The sequence below is a fragment of the Podarcis liolepis genome (genome assembly GCF_965112155.1).
Source record: "Podarcis liolepis genome assembly, chromosome: 2".
Classification (NCBI taxonomy): Eukaryota; Metazoa; Chordata; class Lepidosauria; order Squamata; family Lacertidae; genus Podarcis; species Podarcis liolepis.
In genome coordinates this window covers 69,077,184-69,102,003 of record NC_139555.1, presented here as the reverse complement: position 1 = coordinate 69,102,003, position 24,820 = coordinate 69,077,184, and the positions used below count along the sequence as shown (strand labels likewise).

Here is a 24,820-nt window from a genome sequence, read left to right as displayed (position 1 = left end):
CCCAGCAAATAAACCCATCCTCTGCAACAGGCAGAAGTTCATCTGCAGAGCTCCTTTTTGTTGTGCTGCTAAAAAGCACAGGAGCCTTGCCAGGAAAGAAATATGACAACCCTAATTCAAATGTGAACTTCTAGAAGTCTGCAGCACCCAACAAGGCAATCTTACTGAAACCACCCACTCTCATGCCCAAACTTGGGTCTCCCATCACCCCTAGCTAGCAGTTCCAGTGGTCATGGATCATGGGAACTGAGGTCCAAAAACAGCTGGAGATCCAAGTTTTAGAAACACTGGTATAGTCCATATGGAATGAGCAATCCCACTTGGAAATGGCACACCTCTTCTCCCCCTACCCCAATCGCTGATAAGCAAAGGACACCCAATATACTTAGCCTCAGTGTAGACGTAAATGCTTCAAAGGGGCAGGACCATAGGAGGCTGCCTTATACAGACCATGGTCCACCTACCTCAGTATTACCTACACTAAGGGTAGCCAATGTAGTGTCTTGCAGACGTTGTTGGGACTCCAACTCCCATCAGCCCCCAGTGGCATCTGCAATGGTCAGGGGTGATAGGAGTTACAGTCCAGCAAGATCACATTGGCTATGCCCGGCTTAGGCTGACTGGCAGAGGCTCTCCAGGGTGTCAGGCAGGAGTCTCTCCCAGCCCTGAAGAAACCAGGGATTGATCCTGATATGTAATGGGCTGGAAGAGGGCCATGCGATCAAGGCTGCGGCAGGAATGAGCTTTTAGGATCAGCCAAGTGGCTTTTAAAACAGAGGTAGGAATAGGCAGGTGTAACAATCCACACCGTTGGAAGTGCATGGAGAAGGTAGACATGATCCTGCAGCTTGGCCCTTGACCCCTTAACCCTGCGCAACAACAAGTCTGCACTGAGCCACATTTTTTGTGTGCAGGTGATGATGCAAGCTCCAACTTACTAATAATCATTCTGCTATTAGATAGCATTTTAGATGCCACAGGGCAATTGGTCATCTTAATGAAACAGCTTGTGAAACTTAATAGAAAATGGCACTATTCTTTACTTGGAAAGAAAGGAGAAGGGGGTTGGGGAGAGGAAATGACAAATATGAAACTACCTATGATGAAAGCAGCTGAGACCGAGCCAGCCCTTATCTGAGTAACCTCCACACTGCATTAATGCAAATGTTGTTTGGATAATCAACCCGAGAGCTGGTACATTCAGGAACCTGGGGGGCGGGGGGGGGGGAAGAGGTATGTATTGGATGGTCAAATATTTACAAGTTTAAACACAAAGGAGTCTGTAGATAACACAGAAGTCTTTCTAGTCTGCTTTACACAGTACAGAAGAGTGTGAGACTGTATAGGGAAATCCAATTATTCATAAACTTATCATCAGGCCACTCTGAGCAAAATCGTTCATCACGCTGAGATTTCCAAAGTTCAGCCCAAGGGGCACAATTCTGCCCTGCAACTGAACAGAGTTTTAGGGGATTTTCTGCAGATTCATCTTCTGACACAATGCACAAAAGTCTTGCGGCTTGTAGGTTTTGTTTCTGCCACTCAGTTACGGCTGAGAACCAAACTACATGTTACACTCAATGTGCAGCATGCAGCTACATCTTTTGTTTGTTTGTTTTTTGCATACACCTATCTATTCCCTCACCCCGAAGAAACAAGCAGCAGTATCGCCACCCTCCATATAAGTTCCCTTATCAGTGGACTGGATATTTTGTGATCACGCTGGATGGTTACTTGTGAGTTGCTGTATGCCCTCAAAGATCCTCTGGATATGTCTTCCAGATGCAAAGCATGTTGCCTTCCTGCCTACCACTCACGGAGACAACGTCCCCCACAAATAACGTTGATTTCCCAGGCTCTTTCTCAACTCAGCACGATTCAAAAAGGCATTTTCCGGGTCAAACAACCAAAGGAGGAGCCACGCTACCAAAGCTTTTCCTCTCCTCATACAGCTGAACACATCTATGCGCATGCAGCTTTCACGACATGAGTCTCCTGCACGTGCTGGATCATCTGATCCCCATTTTAACAAGTTTGCGCTGGAGCTAACTGTGGAATAACTACCCATACACACCCACCATCCAGTCATCCTGTTGTGCTTCTGCAAAAGCCCCGTGGCACAGGGCCAGCCTGTTCCCAGCGTTACAAAAGCACCGTTCAGCCTCCCATTCCTTTTCTCTATTCGTAAGCCAACTAAGACACTCAGCAAAGAGGGGAAGAGCCACCATGTGCCCCTCACCCCTGCACTGGGCACCAACAGCATGCAGAGCCCCCAAAGGCAAGAGAAACCTGTCCGGCTTCTGGTGAAAGGACCTAGTGTTGAGCTTTGCTGGAGAGAAGCAGGCAGGTTTTGAGGAATCCAAGGAGCCTGTGCTCTTTTCTCCACCGCTCATCCCAAGCCCATCTCTGGACTGGGGGGACGAGGGAGGGAAGGAGGGAAGAGGTGACTGGCTCCAGCATCCCCAAGGGTTTCTCCAGACTTTACTAGAGAGCAGGGCTCTGAAGGAGGGAGCCTGGAGTGAATCAATGCCTTTCCCATAACGCAATCCATGTGTCACACTCACGGCCCCGTCGGAGCTACAAAGCCACAGAAATTCCTCAAGCCTGTATGTCTGCTTAGAGAGTAGATGGGGGCAGGCAAGCAGCCCACCTCTCTCGGCAGGATCACCTCTCCCAGCCATCTCATTCATCTCCCTCTGTCAGCAGACAGAGACATTAGCTCATCAGCAGCAACGCAATACCCACCCTGGGGGCAGTGAGGCATTAATTAACCCAGAGTCTTCCTGTTCCACAAGTCCCAAGCAGAAAGAAGCAGAGGGGGAACGCGGAGCATGATTGCACCGTTTGGCCAAAAGGGAGCTAGCTGTGTCCAAGAAACTCAAGCCGCAATCATGGCTGCCTGTGGGAGGGGTCAGCAGAAGGCTACGATGTGGCTTCCTTAGGGCAGGGTTGATTTTTAAAACAGAAAAACCACTTGCGCCTGTTGAGAGCATGGAGAATTCAACTAATTTTCCAGAACAGGCCTGGATCATGGGCCCAGCCAGGGTTTTTTTTGGGGGGGGGCAGGACTTTTGTTAGGAGGGGCCAGAACCAACGTGATTGGTCAGTTAGTTAAGCATTTCTATTGTTTACTTGATGGGAGGCAGCTGCCCCCCCCAGGCTACGCCCATGGGCCTGGTGTCAGCACCATCAGATGCATGCTGAAGCCCATGGATCAGCAGAGGGGAAACCACCAGAGGGGCCAAGGATAAGCGTTGGCTAGGCTAGCATGCAAAAGGCAGTGGTTCTCTTTCCTCCTCTGCTGCTGTGGGAGGCCCTCCCACTGGGAAATGGAAGACTGTCCAGGTACAGTGGTATCTTAGGTTACATACGCTTCAGGTTACAGACTCCACTAAGCCAGAAATAGTACCTCGGGTTAAGAACTTTGCTTCAGGATGAGCACAGAAATCGTGCTCCGGCAGCGCGGCGGCAGCTGGAGGCCCCATTAGCTAAAGTGGGGCTTCAGGTTAAGAACAGTTTCAGGTTAAGAAGGGACCTCCGGATCGAATTAAGTATGTAACCAGAGGTACCACTGTATGCAGGACCCCTTGGGTCAATTCTTCGAGTGGGAAGGGGGCCTCCAGAGGAAGCAGAGCGTGGCTCACATGACCCTTTCGGCCCCACCATCATCACCTTCTCACCCCAAAGATGGTCATTGCTGGACAAGCTCAAGCAGGAGAAGCCAGCCTTTCTGCCCCAAGGAATGCATGGGACAGTGGTTGGTGGGTCAGGGGCCAGCATGCAGCTGGTGAGAAAGGCAAGGGCTCCCCCCCCCAACATTCTTCCATTGCCTCTGCTAAGAAACCAGCAGCCTCTGTCCCTCCCTCAGCTACTACCTAATAGCAACCCTTCCATCAGGTGACCTGAACAGCTTCCATCTCAGCTGGTCATTCATTATAAGAGCAAAAGCTGTATGAGAACTGGTTCTGGAGCCTGCTCCCCACACAGTAACGCTTCCTTCCCATTCCGCTCTCTTTTAGATTGTACTTCTAAGGGCAGGGACCCTCTTCCTACAGTGCTTTGGGAGCTGAAAACTGCTTTGGCTGTCCAGTATGATAACCTTTGGTCAACAGAGAGACAGGGGAAGTGCAACCCTCTTGAGTCCCTTTGATCGCCTAGCAGCTTTTGATACCATCAGCCATGGCACTCTTCTAGAGTGGCTGTCCTAGCTGGGAGTGGGTGGTACTCTAGTGGATGCACTAGACCAGTGTCTGGCCTCAGGGATGGTCTGGACGACTGTGGTGGCTCCCTGACTGTGCAATGCTCTCTCCAGAGTTATGTGTCTGGTGCCATCACCACCAGCCTTTAGGCGTGAGGTGAAGATGTTCACCCAATTATTTTGTGCTGATCTGATGTCCATCTTTTAGCTGAATGGAGCAGGATGTGTCCTTTTAGTTTTGCTGTAAGATGAACACTTTTAGTGAATAATTTTTAAAACAAATCATTTTTTTTAATTTGGTATGTTATCTTTTTATTATTTGGTATTTTAAAGTTTGTTTTTTTAAAAAAAAATTGTAAGTCTCTTCGAGATACATTTTTGGAGTAAATGCCAAATGAATAAATAATGTTTTAAAACAATAATTGGACACCATGACCAAATGTGTAGGGAGAAGCTGCACCAAGGGCTTTTCTGCCTGTCTGCCTGCCTGTCTGCCTAACCCCCTAAAGGCTGAAATTGACTTTGTCCAGAACCAAAAAGAAGCCACTTGGAATAGAAGTACTATGTGCTCCCACTTCTGATTTATTGGTTAAATACCAGCTTTCTCAGGGACGCGGGTGGCGCTGTGGGTAAAACCTCAGTGCCTAGGACTTGCCAATTGCATGGTCGGCGGTTCAAATCCCCACGGCGGGGTGAGCTCCCATCTTTCGGTCCCAGCTCCTGCCCACCTAGCAGTTCAAAAGCACCCCTAAGTGCAAGTAGATAAATAGGTACCGCTTTATAGCGGGAAGGTGGGAGCAGCTTCGTCACGCTGGCCACGTGACCCGGAAATGTCTCCGGACAGCGCTGGCCCCCAGCCTCTTAAGTGAGATGGGCGCACAACCCTAGAGTCAGACACGACTGGCCCGTACGGGCAGGGGTACCTTTACCTTTTACCTTCTCAGGGACACGGGTGGTGCTGTGGTCTAAACCACTGAGCCTAGGGCTTGCCAATTGAAAGGTCAGCGGTTCAAATCCCCACGACGGGGTGAGCTCCTGTTGTTCAGTCCCTGCTCCTGCCAACCTAGCAGTTCGAAAGCACGTCAAAGTGCAAGTAGATCAATAGGTACCGCTCCGGTGGGAAGGTAAACGGCGTTTCTGTGTGCTGCTCTGGTTTCGCCAGAAGCGGCTTAGTCATGCTGGCCACATGACCCGGAAGCTGTCTGCGGACAAACGCCGGCTCCCTCGTCCAGTAAAGCAAGATGAGCGCCGGAACCCCAGAGTCATTCGCAACTGGACTTAACTGTCAGGGGTCCTTTACCTTTTTACCAGCTTTCTCTGGGGCAGGGCCAGTTACTCCTGAGGACAGTGCAACCATTTCTCTGGGCAACATCCTCTAGATATTCCCCCCTTAACCATCTGCCTGACTTGAGGATGGTGGCAAATAAACAGTCACGGGTTTAGGTTAAGTCGCTGCACCATAAGGACCAGCCAATTAGGCACATCACTAAAATGTCTCAAGTATCACTCCAGCCAACCTTTCCCTCTTCTTGCCAACTCAGCTAATACATCCTCTTAGTCGTATGAAAGGGCAGGAAACTACTGCATCCGGGGTTAAGAGCATCCAGGGTGATACAGCTTTCAAGCATCCCTGCTCACTTGGGATGAAGATCTGCTGGCACTTGGAGGAAGCCCAAGTATTCTTCCAAGTCCAGCTCAACATGAACATAAAAGGAGAGTCTGCGTCTGCTGCTAGATCTCCAGGCAGCTCAGAGGGCTGGCAAAGCCTCCTGCAAAGCCCAGCAGCAACTTCTCGCTTCCTTGACACAGGGCTCCGTATGAAAAATCTGGGCTTTGTACCAACACCATGACAGCCCATTGCAAGAGACCTGTGTGAAATACTGAGGACATAATGCTCTAGGAGGGCTGGAAAAGAAGCACCTTAAATGGGTGGAACTTGAAAGGAGCTCTGCCAAGGTGTTCCCCCTGGTGAAGCAGGAGTAGAGCGAATCGTTTGCCCCTAGCAGTACAAATTCGCTGTCAGCAACAAAAGATAAATTACTAAGAAAACCACATGCTGCTATATATGGCTCCCATGTTATAAGGGACATTTATGTAGGAACTTGCAGTGGCCAAATGCTCAGGGTGCTAGGGCAATTGCTCCAGGCAGCTCCTGTGTTTTCATTTTTATATGGAAAGAATCCCAGGGACAGAGCCATACACAGGGGGAGAAGTGGAGGAATGTGTGCAACTTTAGGTGGAATGCAAGAGTCCCCCGAGGGATGGAGCAGCCAGATCATAAATTTGTCTGATCTTTCAAATGGGGGGAAATGACAGCTGGAGTCGATGTGCACCAAGATATACTTTCTCCCAACCTGTTCAGTTCACCCCACCAGGCAATTCTGACAGGCCTTGCCCAGCGGGCACAATGCCACCAACTTTATATATGGTGCCAATGTATCCTTTCCCCTGGGAGTCTTTGAGGAAAATGCTTCCCAGGCATAAGGTAGTGGGAAGTCTAGAAATCAGGCCATTTCCCTGTTCAGGGTGAAGGAGGTATCTGGCCCGGCATGCAAATGGCTCCCCCTAAGGAGGATGAAATCAGGAAATCAGCCCCTAAGAAAATCAGCCCTGAGTGCTCACTGGAAGGACAGATCGTGAAGCTGAGGCTCCAATACTTTGGCCACCTCATGAGAAGAGAAGACTCCCTGGAAAAGACCCTGATGTTGGGAAAGATGGAGGGCACAAGGAGAAGGGGACGACAGAGGACGAGATGGTTGGACAGTGTTCTCAAAGCTACCAGCATGAGTTTGATCAAGCTGCGGGAGGCAGTGGAAGACAGGAGTGCCTGGCGTGCTCTGGTCCATGGGGTCACGAAGAGTCAGACACGACTAAACAACAACAACGAGGAGGATAAGAAGCCCAGTCCCCAACCTGCGGCCCTCTGGACATTTTGGACTACAGCTCCCATCATCCCCGGATTGGGACTGATAGGAGTTGGAGTCCAACAACACCCGGGGGCACCGGGTTGGAGAAGGCTGAACAATGCAAGGCCAGGGAAAGGCAAACTGCTATATTCAAACAGAAGGAGGATTTCCTCGTTTCCACACGTACACCGAAACTATTATTGTTTTAAATCTGGTTCACCAATGTAACACTTCATTCCTATTCTTTCTTTCCCCCCCAAAAAATCCTGCATCTTTAATTTGCTTTTTAGCATGGTGGTGTCATGACACAAAGAGCACGTCCAGAGATTAGGAAAAGTTTCAACAACCCCACAATCCCAAAATCTGAAATCACAGGGGATAAAAAGACAGAGGTCATTCCACAGCAGTTATATGGTCAGAAAGAGAGAACACAACACGTCAGGCTGGGCAGTACAGCTAATCCAGAAATGCACTAGATTTCCATCTTCTGGCACAGTCAAATCCACTCCCTCCTTCCTGCTTCCTTCCTGCCTTATTACACATGAGCAGGTCTAAAAACGACCACCCCTTTGGCGCTGTGTGTGCATTTATCCAGGCTGGGCAGGAAGTTCGGGGCTCTGCAGTTCCCTAGCCCCAGAGGACAGCCAGTCTATTCCCAGCCAGCAAGCTTAGCTGGCCTCCTCCACCCCCATTGCCCACCCCACCAGTACAGAAAAAAATGAGGGTGGCTGGTCACTGTGGGAACAGGCATTTCTTCCCCACTTCCTGCTTGTGGTGGGGTTTCAATCCTGGAGCCAACTTGCATCAAAAAGGGTCTGGTTTTCACCAAAGGGGGAAGCAGTTTCCTTCCTTCAATCTCCACCCCTCTGGCCTTTCCTCTTCCCTTGATTTCAATGACCTTCACATTGGGGCGGCCCCACACCTGCTTGCTGCTGCTCAGTTTTAGAAACCTGAGCCAACTCACTCCCAGCAAACATAACCAGCTCTGTTGCTGGGAAGCCACAGACTCCCCCGCTCAGCAATCACAGAGCCACCAGCTCTCAAGCACAGAGAGCTGACAACTTACTTTTGCAAAACAGTTCCGTTGCTTCAAAGTAGTTTGTGTTCTGCAGTCAACACTGCAAGCTGCCTTATTCCGAGTCAGGCCATTGGTCCATCTGGCTCAGTATTGTCTACACTGACTGGCAGCAGCTTTCAAGGGTTCCAATCCAGGCAGGAGTCTTTCCAAACCCAAACTGGAGGTGCTGGGGACTGAACCTGGTCCTGCCACCTTCTGCATGCAAAGGAGAAGCGTTACCATGGAGCTGCAGAGTGGTCAGGAAGGACTTCTTCATGCCCCATCATGACTAACAAAAGCAGCAAAGATAATGCAATATTGCATGATTTGCATGATTTTAGACCTGTGGCCTTCCGAACTCCCATCAGCCACAGCCAACATGGCCAATGGTCAGGGATGATGGGAGCTGTAGACCAACAACATCTGGGCAGCTAGAGTCTCACCATCACTGATTTAGAATTCTGCTTTTTAAGTGAAGGATTTTGCTCTGAGTACAGAATACACACAGCCCTGCTTTGCAGCAGCTATTATGGAAACCTGCATTTTCTTCTTCTCCATACAGCTGTACTGAAATGAAATGCGAGTGCTCAGAATCTATCCTAGCAAACTGGGGCCTTTGGGAAAACGTCAAAATCCCAACGAAATTACAGCCTTGTACTCAGTTCCCTGGCAAGTTAGCACAAGTGCCTCTGAAGGTACAGCTAAGCTGCAGTACATGGGGGAGACACCCCTCTGGGACCAGCCAATGGGCTTCCTTGGACAATGCTCACCTTGCTCCATCCCTCTTTTAACAGCAAGGAGTGTATTTTTATCCTGTTCTCCATCTGACCTCAGCAGCTCTGCTTGGTTTTCAGAACTCAGCCTTGGGACAGCTGAACCAGCCAGGCATCAATCACTGCACCTGCTCTTTTCTATCACCCATCATGGCCTCATCCTTCCACCACGGCAGGCACCTGAAATGTGTGCCCACTGCAATACCCTCCTCCCTAGGTGGCTCTTCAAAGGAACTTACAAAAGTTAAAGACACAGGCGCTCGGTACAGAAGGAACAGGTCATTTCTGGCTGTAATGGACACAGCTAGGAACCTGAGCAAAGGACTGTCATTCTCCCCATCAGTCCTCAGCCACCCCACACTGCTCTCGGCCTGACAGTTTGTCCTGTCCCAAATATGCAGGAATAAAACCAAAATAATGTGGGCTCCTAAGGCTGTACATGAGCTGGAAGACCACTCTGACACATCCGTTTCCCAATTGCATCACCGCCCCAGATATTTCACCTACTCGCCAGTGTGTGACTCACAGAACATCTTTCTTGTATGCAGAAGTCACAAGTTCACAATGAGCTCAAGGAAGTCTGGCAGCACAGAGCAGTCCCACAGCCCATGAACCGTTAATTCGGAGGCATTGAGCTAATGAGCCAGTAGCTTCCTTCCTAACGCAACTAGCCAACGTTTATTTAATACCCACCCTGCGGCGCTAAAGCTGGACAAGTGTTAAGCTCTCTATTCCTGTTCCACAGCTTCCTCCATTGCTTGGATCCAAGGGGGATGTTCCAGATCAGCCTTCCTGATTATTAGACCACAGCTCCCATCAGCCCCAGACAGCAAGGCCAAGTCAGGAATGATGGGAGCTGTGGTCCAGCAACTTCTGGAGGGGCACAGTTTCCCCACCCCAGCTCTAGGTGACCCATTCATGCAAATATGTTCCACATCCTGTTTATTAAGAGGTGCACTGTATGGTATGGGGAAGCCACCCCTGCAGATTATGCCACCAATTCGTTTAACATAGAACCCTGGACAGCAACTAGTTTTGCCAGAGGCCTGCATTGAGCAAGGGGTGCAGTGGGTCAAATGCCCAACCCAAACTCCCTACAGTGGCTTTCTGGCAAGTCCCACTGCTGCAGCTGTGCCTCCTCTTCTACATCCCTCCTTTGCTTCTGGGTTCACAACTGCAGGAGCCAAGTATCGTCCCTCAAGGGAACAGATTTGGCACAGAAGCCAAGCGTTGACAATCCTCGTCACACAGCCCAGGCAGTCTTCAGACAACTCTGGAGGAACAGTGAAGCCATTTTATCCCCTGCACCTTCTGAGATTACCAAGTTGCAAGGAATCTAATGTTTTAACAGGAACGAGAATAAAGGAGCTATGTATTCTGCTGTAAATATTTGATCTTCCATTTTTAGGGGATGAAATCAACTATTCTCTAGATTGTATTAAGAGTTTTCAAAATGCTTATTTAGGTACTACCTTTTATTTAGGTCCTACTAAGGGTCAACCCCACTGGCAGTTTTGAAGATGGCAGTCAGATTCAAGGTGTATTCAGCTCTACAAGGTCTGTTACTAATATTTGCACTGGGGGAGGTCCCAATAAATGCAGGATCTGTTTTCGCCCTACTTCCTGTTTATTTTCCATGCAAGACCTTTCATCTCATGAGATAGAAGCATTTGCATCAGACACCCAGACAGACATTTCACACTGCTGTGCTTCCTATTACTCAACAACCCCCCCCTCCACCACCAGAGCTTCTCTCCTTGCCTCCCCCCCCCATATATCTCATATAGATTGCAACCATATGCTTCACTGTTTTTTATTTTTGGCATAGCAAATTATTTTAGCAGAAGAGAAACCCTTCTACCCAATTCTCACTACTTTTACAAGCCCCTGCCTTCTTCTCTCACACCTGTCTGCTGACATCTGGCATGCAGCATCAAATCAGGAAGCACTTTTGCTAAAGTTTAGCATTTCTTATTAATGGGAATGCTAAATCCCACATCTCTCAACCAGGAAGAGAAAAGTGCATTGCGCGGTAAAAAAATACCGCCACTCCCCCAAGGTCTGGGACAGTGGAGGACAAAAGCAGTGTTTGAAATTAGCCAGGTTATCAGGTGCATTTTGCACCTGGCTATTAGTGACTTGCAACCAAGTGAAGATGCCTGGGTGCCAGGATGATGCCTGACATCTCCACCACCTGGAGGTGCATGCCTGGAGATCACTGGATCTGTACTGTTTTCACATGCTAATACCACATCCTGTAGAATTCTATCAGTTATATTTTATCTGCACAATCAGAATGACTTTCAGGAACCAAAATGTTTTTTCTGTGCCACCTGAGCAGGAGTTGTAACCAATGTTATAGCAAATTGTTGTAGCTTATCTTCACTTATCCTACTGCCCTGTTCACAGTTGTGAAGAATATTCTTACGTTATGAATGGTCTGTGTCCCCATTAAGTAAAAAAGGTGGGAATAGGCCAGTATATATGTGGACTGTCCCTGGATAAAGGGACTTTTATTCCTTAAGTTCTTAAAGTTCTTAACCTAGCTCAAGGTTGTCATCTGATCTAGCAAAGACGTTTAACTGAGAAAATAAGACTTTAGCCACCTTGCCCCCAAATGGCAATACAACATTCCGTTTTGGCAACTGCAACCTTGGTTTAAGGAGCCATTTGGCACCTGGGCAAAAGAAAAACGAGGTTAAATATGACAAGTCAGTGGTGGCTGGAACCTAAAATGCCATCACAACAGCCCAGAACAGCTAAGCTCCAGTTCACTTAGTGGGACAGGGAGCATTGCACAACACTCCCTCTGAAGCTGCTACAGATGCCAGGAGCCTTGCCAAGGGAGGGCCTACAGCCAAACCACAGGAGTACTGGCTGACTGTAGCCACCTGTAGCTGCCTGAGCAGAAGCACAATGGCCTAACAAGTGAGACCCTGGCCATCCTTGGCTGTGACAATAGCCACAGCCAAACACAGCAAGCCCCCCTCCCCAAAGAGCACAGGAAGGAAAGTCTTTCTCAAGGCCTGGCCACAAAGGAGCTCTCATACTTCTTGCAAGAGGGATGGGCTGTGGCATGCTAGCACAGGGGAAAGGAGGGGAAGGGTGCTGCTGCTGCTGCTCTAGCCTCTGGTATGTTTGCGGGAGGCGCTAGCTGGGGTCTCTCTGCAGAGAGGCTCTCCCCTGTCTAGGCAGGGGCTTTGCTAGGGATTGGCCGCGAGCCAGGAGAAACTCTTTTTTTAAAAAAAAGGGAGAGAGTGAGGGAACAAAAACAGCGGAGGCTGCCTCAGCACAAAGCCCTCCAAGCAGGAAAGCAGAGCGTCCCCAGAGATGGGCTGGGAAGAATAGCTAGGAACAGAGCAGCAGAGAAAGTACAAACAAAACCTCCAGCACACAACTGATGGGGAAACCAATAAGGGGGGGGGGGGGAGATGGTGCTGCAAAAGATGTGGAGGACTATAAGCAGCATGTGGGTGGGGAAAGTGCCTGGCTATGGAGCAATGGAGAGGGGGCTTTCTGGTGCCTTTCTCCAGCCCTCGGGGCTTCTCGTTTATAGAGAAACATTCCGCTTTGCCAAGCGGCTGCAAGCGTCAGCAACAGCAGCAGCGGCGGCTGCACTCAGCATTCCAAGGCTTATAAGGCAAAAGGCGAGCAGAGCAGGAGTTGTCTGCAAGCCGCCCAGCATGTGAGCACCCAAGCCAGTCCAAAGGGGAGCTTTCAGGTCAGGAGTGGCTCTCGTGGGTTGGCAGTCCAGGATGAGCAGGGGCTCCTTCAAGCCCAGAAGGAAAGCCTTGGGGTATACCAGTTCCAAGAAGAATGGGGAGCATCAAGAGAGTCCTTATTATTACTACTAAGCGGCAGGGTGTTGCCAATTTCAACAGAAGTAGAATACTTAGTGCTTGGCTACGAGGTGCTCAAGTGCTGGAAGCACTTCACACACATCCTCAGTGCGACCCTGTGAAGGAGGCCCCTATGATTCCTATATCGCAGGTGGGAAGCCCAGGCTCTAATCCACCCGCAAGCCTTTAAACTGTTCTGTGTGTTTATGGCTGTGGCGAGATTCGAACCAGTGTCAACCAGAGAGTGGTCCAGCATGACCTTGAGCCTCATTGACAGCACAGGAAAAAGTAGGGCCTGCTTGGCCGTACTCTGCCCTCCACTATCCAGGGCTAAAGGTCAGCTCTTGACGTTCTGGCAGAAGGCATTTAGAAGATGAAACAAACACTGCTGGCCTCCCCTGGTGCCTGGGCTAGGAGTGTGGGGTTGAATTTCATTTCTGCTCCAGCAGAGAGTGGGTGGAGATCCCAAGAAGCCACACAGAGGGGAGAGACTGTGTGCCTTATTTCTCATCCTAAAGAAGTCAGCCCCACTTCACCCAAACAGGAGATTCATGAATATGCAAAAAAAGAGGGGGAGGAGCCTAAAGAAAGCATCATCTGGACAGAGAGGTTTGATTGATTAGGTACCAACAGAATCAGCTGCCAACTACAAGTCAAAGCCAGATTGCTGCCCCCTAGAAGCTGGCATTAAGATCGGCTAAGTTACACGCCTTGGCATCCCTCTTGGAACAGCCGGAATATCATATTCACATTACCACAAACCCCAAGTTAGCTCCACCCAGCCACAGGCAAGAGCCATTGCCACAGATCCAAAAATAGAGCGCAGGAGCCCCAAGGAGCCCCAGATCAAGTAACAGGCTGAATGCTGAGGACCTTCTCATTACATCATGAGTGCAAAGAAGGCTGGCAGCTCTGGGCGGGGTGGGTGTGGGGAGACCTTTTGCCTTTCCTTTCCTTTGTGATAAAGAGACCAGCACACAACAGAGATGTGAGAGTGCTTGAGCCTAGGAAATGAATGGAAGCAACGGAAGAAAACAACCATGGCTGACCAGCAAGGACTAGCATAGTTCCCTGAGAAAGAGCTTCTTCATGACTTACCCTGGAGATGGAGAGTGGCATATTGAAGTCCTTGCCACCCTGCAGCCTGAAGCCCCATGGCGCCGGCCCATCCAGCAGCACCTTGTATGAGTCCATGTCACTCATTTCTGGGGAGGAGAAGAGATTATTAGCTTTAAAAGTGATGCAGCAAGGGACAGGAGAGCTGGGAGAGGACAACTGAAGAACAGGAAACATCCGCCTCACACAGTAGAGCCTTGGCTGCCCCAAGTGAGGGCAAAGGGAAGTGCAAGCTCCTTCCCTGGAAGCTGGCATCAAGGCCTAAGCACTGCCCTTCATCCTACCCCAGCCCATCCCTGTCTCCTCCCCACAGCAATGCTCTTCAGCTTTTCCTTTAGGGACAAAGGAAGCAGCCTTATACCAAATTAGACTATTGGGTCCATCTAGCTCAGTATTGTTTACACCAGGTGTGGGGAACCTTTGGCCTTCCACACATTGCTAAATAGCAACTCCTCTCAGCCCCAGCAAGGGATGATGGGAGTTGTAATTCAGCAACATCCAGAGGGCCACATCTAGTCTACACTGACTGGAATCAGGTCTCCACTGGGTTTCAGATTCCCAGACCTACCTAGAGATGTCAGATAATACGTTTCACTATCTTTAGTCTAAACTCCCAAAGGCTATCCTAGTGCATCAGGCAATAAATGGCAGAGGCAGAAGCACCACACAAAGATACTCAGGAAGCATTTCCTTTCCAAGGACTCGGCCTACCAATACCACAGAAAAGTTTGTTTTCCTCGTTTTGACAATATATGTGAAACCGAGAACCTCTGTATGCAGGAATCACATATGAAATGCATATTCCGGGCAAATCCCACCTCGTCTTTGTATGGGCTCGTTTTGAGCTTGGTTAGCTCGAATCAATATAAGCATTTGAAGTACTTGTGTAAATGGACTTGCCACGTCCAGCCACTAGAATGGCCATGTGAAACCTATTCACACAACCAGAGTCTAAATGGCTTCCCCACAGGCCAACCCGATTTAAGCCCTCACTCAAAAAACAGATATGAATTAGTTATCATCCCCCCATCCTCAAACAGAGGCCATTAGCACAATTTTAATCTGGAGAAGACAGAGTCTGACCCCGCTCATATCAATCAGTAACAACTCATGAAGTGCTCGTAGGGTCTGCAAGTGCCATTTTTTAAAATTAATGCATCCCCTACAGCTGACACAGGAGATTCCAACTTGATAATATGAACATTCAAGAATGGGGGGGGGGGGATCCAGGGATTAGGATGGAAAGACAGAATAATTGTGCTGTTCCTATGCCTTGTGTTTTAGGAGCTGCTGGCTGATCAAGGCACCAAAAGAAAAGCCTTCAATTTGTTCCTAATTACTTAAGAGATGGCTTTTGTTAGGTGCAGTTATGGCACTTCACTGCTTTTGGCGTTTCCCAGTCAACGCACCCCTACTATATAGCAAAAGCAATCAAAAATTGCCTTCTGGACACAAAATACTCCCTTCACACTCCCCTCCCATTCTCCCCAGGCAGTTTGTTGTCTATATAAGGCATGCAAGACAGCACTGCCATATTCCAGTGGTTGCTCATCAGGACTGGGAGAGATGCAAATGAGTGCTGAAAACATAACTTCCTGGCTGGGTCTAAACAGAGGAAATCAGGACAATCCAGGAGGGGAAAGGAGAAAGGGAAGGGAGAGAGAAAAACAGAAACACAACCCAGGAAGACAGTGTTATTTTGGGCTGGGATCTAGGACACCCCTTCCCATCCAGTACAGAGGAAAGAGCTGCAGCAGGGCCTTCTCAGAGAGCTCCCTCTGCCAGACGGACAAAGGTGGAGCCCCTCACAGGCAGAGTACCAGCTTGTACCATCCCTCCCTGCCAGGCTGGGACACTTCAGCTTGGAGGGATTTCAGCAGCAGCTTAATACCTTCTTCTCCATGGGAATGGCAAAGGAATGCGCTCGGCTAGGAAGAGGCAGGGAGCGTTGATTTCTCCCTCCTCCTCCTCCCAAGGCTGAGTCGGCAAAACATGCCTGGACGGAGCCTTGTGCCACAGGGCTGCAGGAACAGCCCCTCGGGCCTCTGCTCTGCTCGCTCAGGAGTTGTTCTGCCTGCTTTGAAGTTTCCACACAGCATCTACAAACCCTGGCAACCTCAGCCAAGCAGTTCCAGGGAGGACGCAGCAAACAAGGCTTAGACGACATGCTGTGTGGCCTGTAAGCCTGAGTCCCAGGGTCCCGATGCAATCCTGCATGGCTCTCTATCCAGCCCTTGGGACTTTCTACATCCCATGCCTCCCCCCATTGAACCCACACACCCCATTGGTCCTGCTCCACACCCTCCTTGAGCTGTAACGCCTCTTGGCTGCCCAGGAGCAGGACGAAGAGATGGTGTGGGTGGGAATGCAGAAACCGCTCTGTCTTTCGCACGGCTGGAACAGAGCCCAGTGTAGAGAAACATCCATTGGGCTCTGCCCACAGCCCTGCCCATCACTGGCATGTCCCCCTCCTCAGAAGGTGGCCCACAAGAGATTCCCGTTGGGCTGAAAAACAGTGAAATGAATGGGGCATCAAGAGCTAGCTGCTCTTAGGATAAGTAAATGAAGTTTGGAAAAAGCCAAGGCATGGTGGAAAAGAAACAGAAATCAAGCTGAATTAAGAAGATCACTAGTGAGCAGAATCAGGTTGTGTGCCACGCTGCTGCCTAGTTAATGCCCCCTACCCAGCTCAGGTCTAAGGGACCAGACTAGACTGCAAGGAGCCCATCTGGCAGGATAAGAAGTCTATATGCGCTGATAAAGCACTTCCTGGAAGTGCCTGACAGAAGGCAAGAATAACAGGGGAAGGACAGGGTTGAGGTGCATTAAGTTGAAGAACCAAGAAAAGGAGATAGCCCATTACAAGACAACTGAACAGCCAGGGCAGCAAGAATAATTAAATGCATTCTTGAAACGAAGACTACCCTGCAAAATAAAACAGCACAGCAAGAATATCTGCTGCGGTTGTTGTCGTTTTAAATCCGGATACATTTGCCAGCACTAAATTAAAGTTTGCCAAATTCTCATTTTTAACAAGCACCTGCCAATTCTCTTGCAGAATTAAAATACTAAAAGAACGCTTATCCACAAGGAAGCAAGTTTTAAAAGAAAAATACTGGTCCCAGGCACAAAAGGAATCAGAAGCTACACTTCATCACACTGCTGAGAAACACTGAGCGGAAACTTTTTTCACTTTGCATAACAGCTCTTCCTGGACTTTGGGAAAGCAAATTCCACCCTAGGAGGCTGCCATATTAAAACCTCCAGCACCTGGCAAACCTCATGATATTTGTCCTCATCCTCTCTGGATAACGTCACATGGGAATGGAGGATGCACCAGGCTCCATTTCTCCCCTTTTGCCCCTTGTGCGCATATCTCCAGATGATGCCCAAGTTTATTTTTTGTTTTTGTGGATTCAGCTGGCAGCCCTCAAGGAAGGAAAGAGCTGGATGAGCAATAAATAGACCAGCAGGAAAATGCTGCACTCACTCTCTCCCCAACTCCTGGAAAAGTTCTTTTCCCTCAGTCCTCCTGCTCCCCCCCCCAAATCCACCACTTTTTTCTTTCACACAATGAAGAGGGTCATCAAATAAAAGCCTTGAGTGAAATAAAGTCAGGTGCCTGCCTCCTTTGCTTGTGTGAAGAAGCATCCCTTCACATCAGTAACGGGTGCTGCTGGGTCTTTACTCCATGATCCAAAGCAGGCAAGGATTTGTGATAAATATGACAGGTTATGTCTGCCCCCTTCATTATTAAACACATTTGCTCAATATATATGCACAGAAGAAGTCTGGAGGTTAATAGCAAACTCTCACAGAATTTCTAGGTGGTCCTGATAGCAGCCCTGCAGGATCAGGCCAAGGCCAGCATCCTCTTTCTAACAGCAGCCAGCCAAATATACTTGGAAGCCCAAAAAACATGAAAAATCTGCCCCTCCCAGTGAACATTTCTATTGTGGAATGCTTTCCACAAATCTTCACAAACAAGGCCACCAAGCTCAAGGGCCAACTGCACCTCGTGTGGGTTTTTTGAAGTTGCGCTTGATAACACAGGAAAAAAAGTTTATCAGGAACACGACCCATAATTTTAAGAAAGCCTAAGAAAGTCACTGAAGAAACAGCCATACTTGTGCCATCTTGACACTGACCGCCGCAGGCGCAATGCTTGTTCACAGCCCTTCTGGAATTCAGACCTCCTGGACATGCTGCAATATTAAGTTACAGCTCAGAGACACTTTTAGATGAGCGACGAGAATAGACGTCCAGAAGAAGAGCGGGGAGCCAGGAGGGACGTGTGCCGGCGCATGCATGCCCCCCGGTTCAGACCCTTGACGGCGAGGAGCCCCGGGAGAGACTCACTCCTGCGACGGGAGCCTCCAGCACCAGCCCCTTCCCTCGGCTCAAGAGGGGATCCCTACCAGCCATCACACCCACGAAACGGGACGTCCCTGCTCCGAGCCGCCGCAGGAAACCGAGCGTGACGGTTACATCCTGGTGCCATGAGCAACACGCTAGTCTCGCTGAGACACCGCTAACGCACGGCTAGGGGGCACGCCCCAGCCCCACGGCAAGAGGACGTCCCTATGGAAAAAAGAACGGGGGGGGCACCCAGGTCCCAGGAGACTTCCTAAAGTACGCACGGGGAGCCGAGGAGAGAGAGAGAAGCGCGTGGGAAAACACAGAAAGGGAAAGTACGAAGGGGGGGCGAGTGAATAGAGGCACAAACTCTCGTTCACATCTGACCTAAAGCATGACTGGGATGGAGAAGGGGGTGGGGATATGTGTGGAAAGAGGCACTCATGTCACCCCGACGCCCTTCTCTGCCCACACGAGTCCCCAGAAAAGCCACATCACTTTCCCTTTCCTCACCCACCGCCAACTCCAACCAGGGACGCGATGCAATACCTGCAAGGTCCCCGCGCGCGACCTCCTCAGAGAAGGGCGGAGCTACCGAGCAGCCTCCACCGCCCCGTCTCAGCCGCAGCGCCGCCGGCACCCACGGAGCCCTTATATATCTCTCTCCGGTGGGGCTCCGCCTGCTCAGCAGTTCAAGCGCAAGCCCCGCCCCTGCTGCCCCCCCCCGCCTCACCATTCAACAAGCGCGCCGCCTGCTAGGTAGAAGCGCATGCGCGCCGTCGGGGGTGCTTGCTCGGCGTAAGAGCGCCCCCTATTGGAGGTGTGCGGCGCCCGCGTCCCCTGGCTGGAGGAGAAAGGGCGGAGCGCGGCGCCGAAATCGCCGCGCCCTCCGCGCATGTTGCGCCCAGGAGGGCTGTGTCTCCTTGCGCAGCTGCCGCCCAAGCCCCGCCAAATAGCATTGGTACAGCCCCGTCCTTCCTTCTGGAAATCCTAGTTTCGCCTCTGAAAGATCTCCTCGCTGTTGCTTGTGAGGTGGGATGTGCTTGTGGGTCACTCGCAGCATTCTGCACATGCTCAGGAACTGAAGAGGCGCTTTATTAATCGGGTGAGGGCATTCCCTGCAACAGCCCCTAAGTTGTGGAATTCCCAGCCCCCACCTTCACCATCGTCATGGTTATTATTTTTACTGCAGCTGCTTCACACAGCCAAGATGCTTGAAAGCTAGTGGCAGGGCCAGCACCAGGCATAGGTGAACTCGGCCCTCCATATGTTTTGGGAGTACAACTCCCATCATCCCTAGCTAACAGGACCAGTGGTCAGGGATGATGGGAATTGTAGTCCCAAAACATATGGAGGGTCGAGTTTGCCTATGCCTGGTGTACACACAATTTCTCTTTGGAAAAAAGAGAAATGAGTTTTTGTACCTAGTGCAAGTGGATAAATAGGTACCGCTCCGGAGGGAAGGTAAACGGTGTTTTCGTGCACTGCTCTGGTTCGCCAGAAGCAGCTTAGTCATGCTGGCCACATGATCCGGAAGCTGTATGCCGGCTCCCTCGGCCAATAAAGCGAGATGAGCGCCACAATCCCAGAGTCGGTCACGACTGGACCTAATGGTCAGGGATCCCTTTAACTTTACTTTTAGGGGAAGAACAGAGAAAAGCTCCTGTCCAAAACATGGCAAAGGAATCTGAAATGCTTTTTTGCAGGGTGCCCAAACTTTTCCATGGTACAGTATACAGGAATGTGTTTTGTGCAACTGCAACACAACACAAGTATTAACAGACACTGCCAATGTCTCTCTACAGTCATACCTCATTTTATGTTTGCTTCAGGTTGCACGTTTTCAGGTTGTATCCCATGGCGACCCGAAAGTACTGGAAAGGGTTACTTCTGGGTTTTGCCGCTTGTGCATGTGCAGACACGCAAAATGATGTCACACGCATGCGCAGAAGCGGCAAATCGCGACCAGTGCGTGCGCAGACACAGGTTTCATTCTTTTCAGGTTGCGAATGGGCCTCCAGAACAGATCCCATTCGCCACCAGAGGTACCACTGTAGTTCAATATAGCAGGCCAAGCACAAGTATGGAGGCAGGATGAACAACAGAACCTGCAAAGGATGCATAAATTCCCCTTTTAACATTGGTACCATGGGGGAGAAGCGCAATCCTCTCCCCACTGAAAATAAGGCTTCTAGCCGTCAAGCTGACATGAAGCTCCTTTTACTGAGCTAGAAAGGTCGGTGGGCTCAGTCCACATGTGACTCTCCAAGATGTGACTCTCATGGGGAGTCTTTCCCATTTCTGCTACCCAAGGCCCTTTTAACGTAGAGAGATCTCACATTTGAACCTGCATGCAAATGCAGTACATTGCAGTACATTGAGTTATGGCCCCTCTCTGGAGCTCAGCTTTCTTCAGTGACCGTAGTTCTTCATGGGTGACCACTGTGTTCCTATGCCAAAATGTAGGACACCCACAAGCCGGATGTCACACGCTGACCACAGCTAGTCCAAAGTCTATTGGACCATAAATCCACGGTCAATAGCTCTGATGACAGCAAGTCCTTTCGTTTTACTTTCAAATTTGCAGAGCTTTCCCCAGGTGAAGCCAGCCCCTGAAAGCACTCTGTAAAAACAAAGGACCAGGAGCACAGGAAGTTCCTGTTCCAGAATGTGCACAGGCAACAGAACTGACACCATGCTATGTATGTATAGGCAGTGGCGTCCAGAATGGGCAACAAGAAGACAAAAAAAGTCAGATACTGGAGCTAAGGAAAGTGGCCGGAAAGTATGGGATAAAAAGTGCTTGGCATAAGGCCATGTAGCCTATTTGGAAAAAACAAAACTAAAGATGGAGATGGGGGAAAACATTCTGATCATGCAAAATTGCTGCCACATGTTTTGAATATTGTTGTTTGTTGGCACACAAGGCTGTAAATAAAACATCACTATACAGAATGCAGGGAGCCACAGTTCTGTGTGGGGAACGAGTACGCAAGCTCATAGCATCTGAAATCCCTCAGAGGACATCTCACAAGCGTTGTGTGACTTGCCTCTCTAGGATGCCTATTAAAACCCAGCACAGAGCCAGGGGAAGCCGCTGAACCAAAGCAAAATAGCAGCTGAATAAGGCAACTTCTCAGCCCCCTCTCCCTCTCTGGAAATCTCCAGTCACTTTCTCTTCTATTTAAGGCAGAATTCAGTGATTCATACTCAGCGCATGTTAGAAGCGGGCTGACAAATCTCAAAACGGCAGATTCTGTAAGTCATGAAACTTAACGTTTTAACCTGGAAAGAAGCCAGTTCTTTCCCAGTGAGGTCTCCGAAGTACTCATTACTTAGCACTGTCACTGTTAAAAGGTGCTGGGATCAGGAGGGCTCCCTGGTCTTTATGCATCAGCTATGATTTCTACACACAGGATAAAGGATCAAGGCGGAGGAGGTTGAAAGCAATGTTTAGCTTTGCTGCTTCAGCCAGAGGAGGCTGCCAAGTTTCTCTCTGCGGGAGGTAAACAAATAGATTTATTTCATTTTTATCCCACTCCTCTTCCAAGGATCTCAGTGGTTCTTCGTTCCCTGTTTGTCATCGCAACAGCTCTGTGGGGGTAGGACGGGGCGGAGAGAGCGGATCAAGGTTAACCAGTGAGAATAATAGCCAACTGGGGATTTGATCCCACGTCTCCTTGCTCTTAATCTACTGCTCTGACCACTGACCACAGTGCTCTTTCAATAAAACACCTAGTAGTTTCCTTTAAGCCACTTTAATCCCACATACTCTTAAGTTATTGTGCCATCAAAAGCAGAAACATGGTGGGAGTGGGGGAGGAACAAACTGGTGGATGAGGGCAGAGCAAAACAAAACAGGAAGGGTGAAGCTGTGTTCATTTTTAACCTGGTCTTGGTCTTTTTCCTTTAAAGAACAAAGATTTAGGGATGTAATCTGAAATGAATGCAAATAGTTCAGTACCTAGATTTATTTGCTTTTCTTTCAACATAGGTCGGGGGTCAGCCAGCAGGGCCAGAGCGTGTATGGGCTTTTTCAGGTAGGAGTGGAATTTAGAGCTCCCTCTTTTGAAGTTTCAATTGCTGGCAATTATGCACATGGAGGATTTGTCAAGAAGTTATTGGTTTTGCAGTAGCAGGAAAACTGGGCCAATGGTCAGCTGACAACTGTACCGAGTACAGTTCCTACGGATACCCCTACAATTGCAGTCCTGGTCATGGTAACCACACATGTCCCCCCAAGTGATATGTAAAAATTTTCAGAGACACCGTTGATGGTGCTCTAATTGGAGAACAGCCTTTACCAAAGGTGTCGTGGACTTTGAAGACACTCGAACTCAGGACAAAAGGGAGAAACGTGCTAAGAGGAAGGCACGTTTGGCAAACCCTCACCATGATCAACTCCTGCCTGGAAACCTATGTCCCTGCTGTGGAAGGACGTGTGGATCCAGAATTGGCCTCCACAGACACTTATGGACTCACTGTTAAGACCGTGTTCACGGAAGACAATCTTACTCTTCTACAAGCAATTGCCAAAGACGACGATGACATGTTTCTCCAGAACACCATGCATTACCTGATCAAGGCAGCTCGCCTGGCCTCTGCTCATATGTCCAAGTCAGGAGCAGTTGCTTTGATTAATGAAACCACCCTAGACCTTTATTTCCATACTTTATTTCTATGATTCTATGATTACGAGAAAGTGACCTAAACACAGAGCAGAAGAAACCCTCTTTCTGCCCTCTACAGCACCCACTTAGGTGCTGGTCAGCAGACCCATTTTTTAAAAGGATGCTACTGGAAACCTGGATTTATTTACATCCTTGAAAAATGCTACCCCAAAATGCAAGCAGTTAATGGATGCCGCCTACTTTCCTTCTGCTTACAGTCCAATTAAGTACCAGCAGAGGAATCTGATAATCTGACTCCCTCTGCTGGACATAAACTGGCACTACAACAGCCATATGGCCCTGCCTTCATTTTACGCTTCAGAGCTACCCAAATGAAAACCATCCTGCTAATAAAACTTTCTCTCTCCCTGCCCTCCCTCCTCGCACCGCCAGTCTTGGATTGAACTGCTGGATTTGAGTTCAGAGAGCCTAAAGCAACTGGGATCCATTGCTACCTGCCCCAAAGTAATAGATATTTGTGACCCTCACCCTCCTACCTCACACAAATGCATTCATAAGGAGCTTGGCATTGTCTGATCTGTCTTGTGGTGGGTTCTTCAGGCAGAGCTTCCCCTTGAACCACAGGGTTAGGCTACTGCGCTGGCAGAGCAGCGGCTGCCGCCATCCTTTTGATTGAGGCCTGGAGTTGTTTACAGCAAGCTGCCTGCTGCTTCTATTCAGAAGGCCTACATCTGGATTCGCTTAGCAAAGCAGAGCAGGAAGTGGCTCCGTTATTATCCTCAGATGGCGCCAAAGGGAAATCCCTCTTCCACTCTCTGCGTGTGCAACGCAGCCTCTTAACAACAGAGCTGCCTCGCTGTGAGAGAGACACACACACTCCCCTCATCTCCTTATTGGAAAGCTGCTGCCATGCCTTGCATTTTAAGATTTGGCCCGTGTTTCAGAATGCCGCAGTCCCCCCTCTTATTTTACATGAACTTTCCTTCAGACATTACTCACACGCATGGTCCTGTACCATCTCCTCCTCATATGTATTTGGGGCTGCACTCCACACAGAATGTGGTGACAGACCTAATGCTACCCTTTCTGGGTCGTGGCTTTTGGAGCCCACTGATGACAACTGTTGCTCTTCTCAGGACTGGCTCTACCATTAGGTAGAGTGTGACAACTGCCTCAGGCGGCGGGTGCTGAGGGCCCGCAGAGCAGACAGAAAGGAGCGTGCCACCATCTGATCTGCACCACAGCCTCTAAGCTCACCTGCTGCCCTCTGGTGTCTAGCTGACTGCATACACACCATTTAAAGCACTCACACACAAGAGAATCCTGGGAACTGCAGTTTACTCCTCGTAGAGCTGCAATTCCCAGCACCTTTAACAAACTACAGTTCCCAATATCCCTTTTAGGGTGGGGTGAGGCAATGTGCTTTAAATGTGTGGCATACACATAGTGAAAGAAAATGCCAGAACAGTTGTCTTCTGTACTGTTACATGCAATTTGGACTGGTGGGCCAGGGTGGGGATTCTTGTTCCAGACAGCAAAACCTCTTGGGTTGGGCCCTGCCTCTTAAGTACTGCTGAATTCATACTCCGGGCAACTTAATGCCCAGAAACGCCAGAGAAATAAATGAAGAAGAGATTAGAAGGGAAAGGGAGGTTGGAATCTAGAGGTCTGTTGAGGGTCACCCCATCATTCCAACTCAGGAATTTACTCTTTACAATAGGAAATGGCCACTCCACGACATAATTTAAAAGAAAACTCACCTCACAATAGCACACGTTCCATTCACAACTGACTGGTCAGCAGAACATGAAAGCCACGTAGGGTCCACCTTTGTCTCCATGCAGTGACGTAGCGTGGGTTGTCAGCACCCGGGGCAAGGCAAGTAATTTGCGCCCCCTAACCCATGGATTTGCGCCCCCTAACCCGTGGATTTGCGCCCACTAA

General features: G+C 49.4%; 1 protein-coding gene and 1 long non-coding RNA gene across 5 annotated transcripts in view; both read right to left on the bottom strand.

Annotated features, from left to right (window-relative positions):
- The window catches only part of PDLIM7 (PDZ and LIM domain 7), a 42,390-nt gene extending 23,462 nt beyond the window's left edge, over window positions 1-18,928 (bottom strand). For 3 of the 4 annotated variants that reach the window (XM_083488451.1, XM_083488449.1, XM_083488452.1), the window contains exons 1-2: window positions 18,795-18,928; window positions 13,872-13,978 (exon numbers count right to left, since the gene is read on the bottom strand). In XM_083488451.1, coding sequence (XP_083344577.1) covers window positions 13,872-13,976 — 105 coding nt within the window. In that variant the 5' untranslated portion in view covers window positions 13,977-13,978; window positions 18,795-18,928. Of the gene's footprint in view, window positions 1-13,871; window positions 13,979-18,775 lie in introns of all 4 variants that reach the window. The other variant, XM_083488450.1, reaches the window with a different exon arrangement.
- Window positions 7,365-13,844, bottom strand: LOC310699930. The gene is made up of 3 exons (XR_014522315.1): window positions 11,658-13,844; window positions 9,831-11,586; window positions 7,365-9,744 (listed from the first exon to the last, which is right to left on the bottom strand). It is a non-coding gene; the product is annotated as an uncharacterized lncRNA (long non-coding RNA).
- Window positions 18,929-24,820: the final 5,892 nt, after the last annotated feature.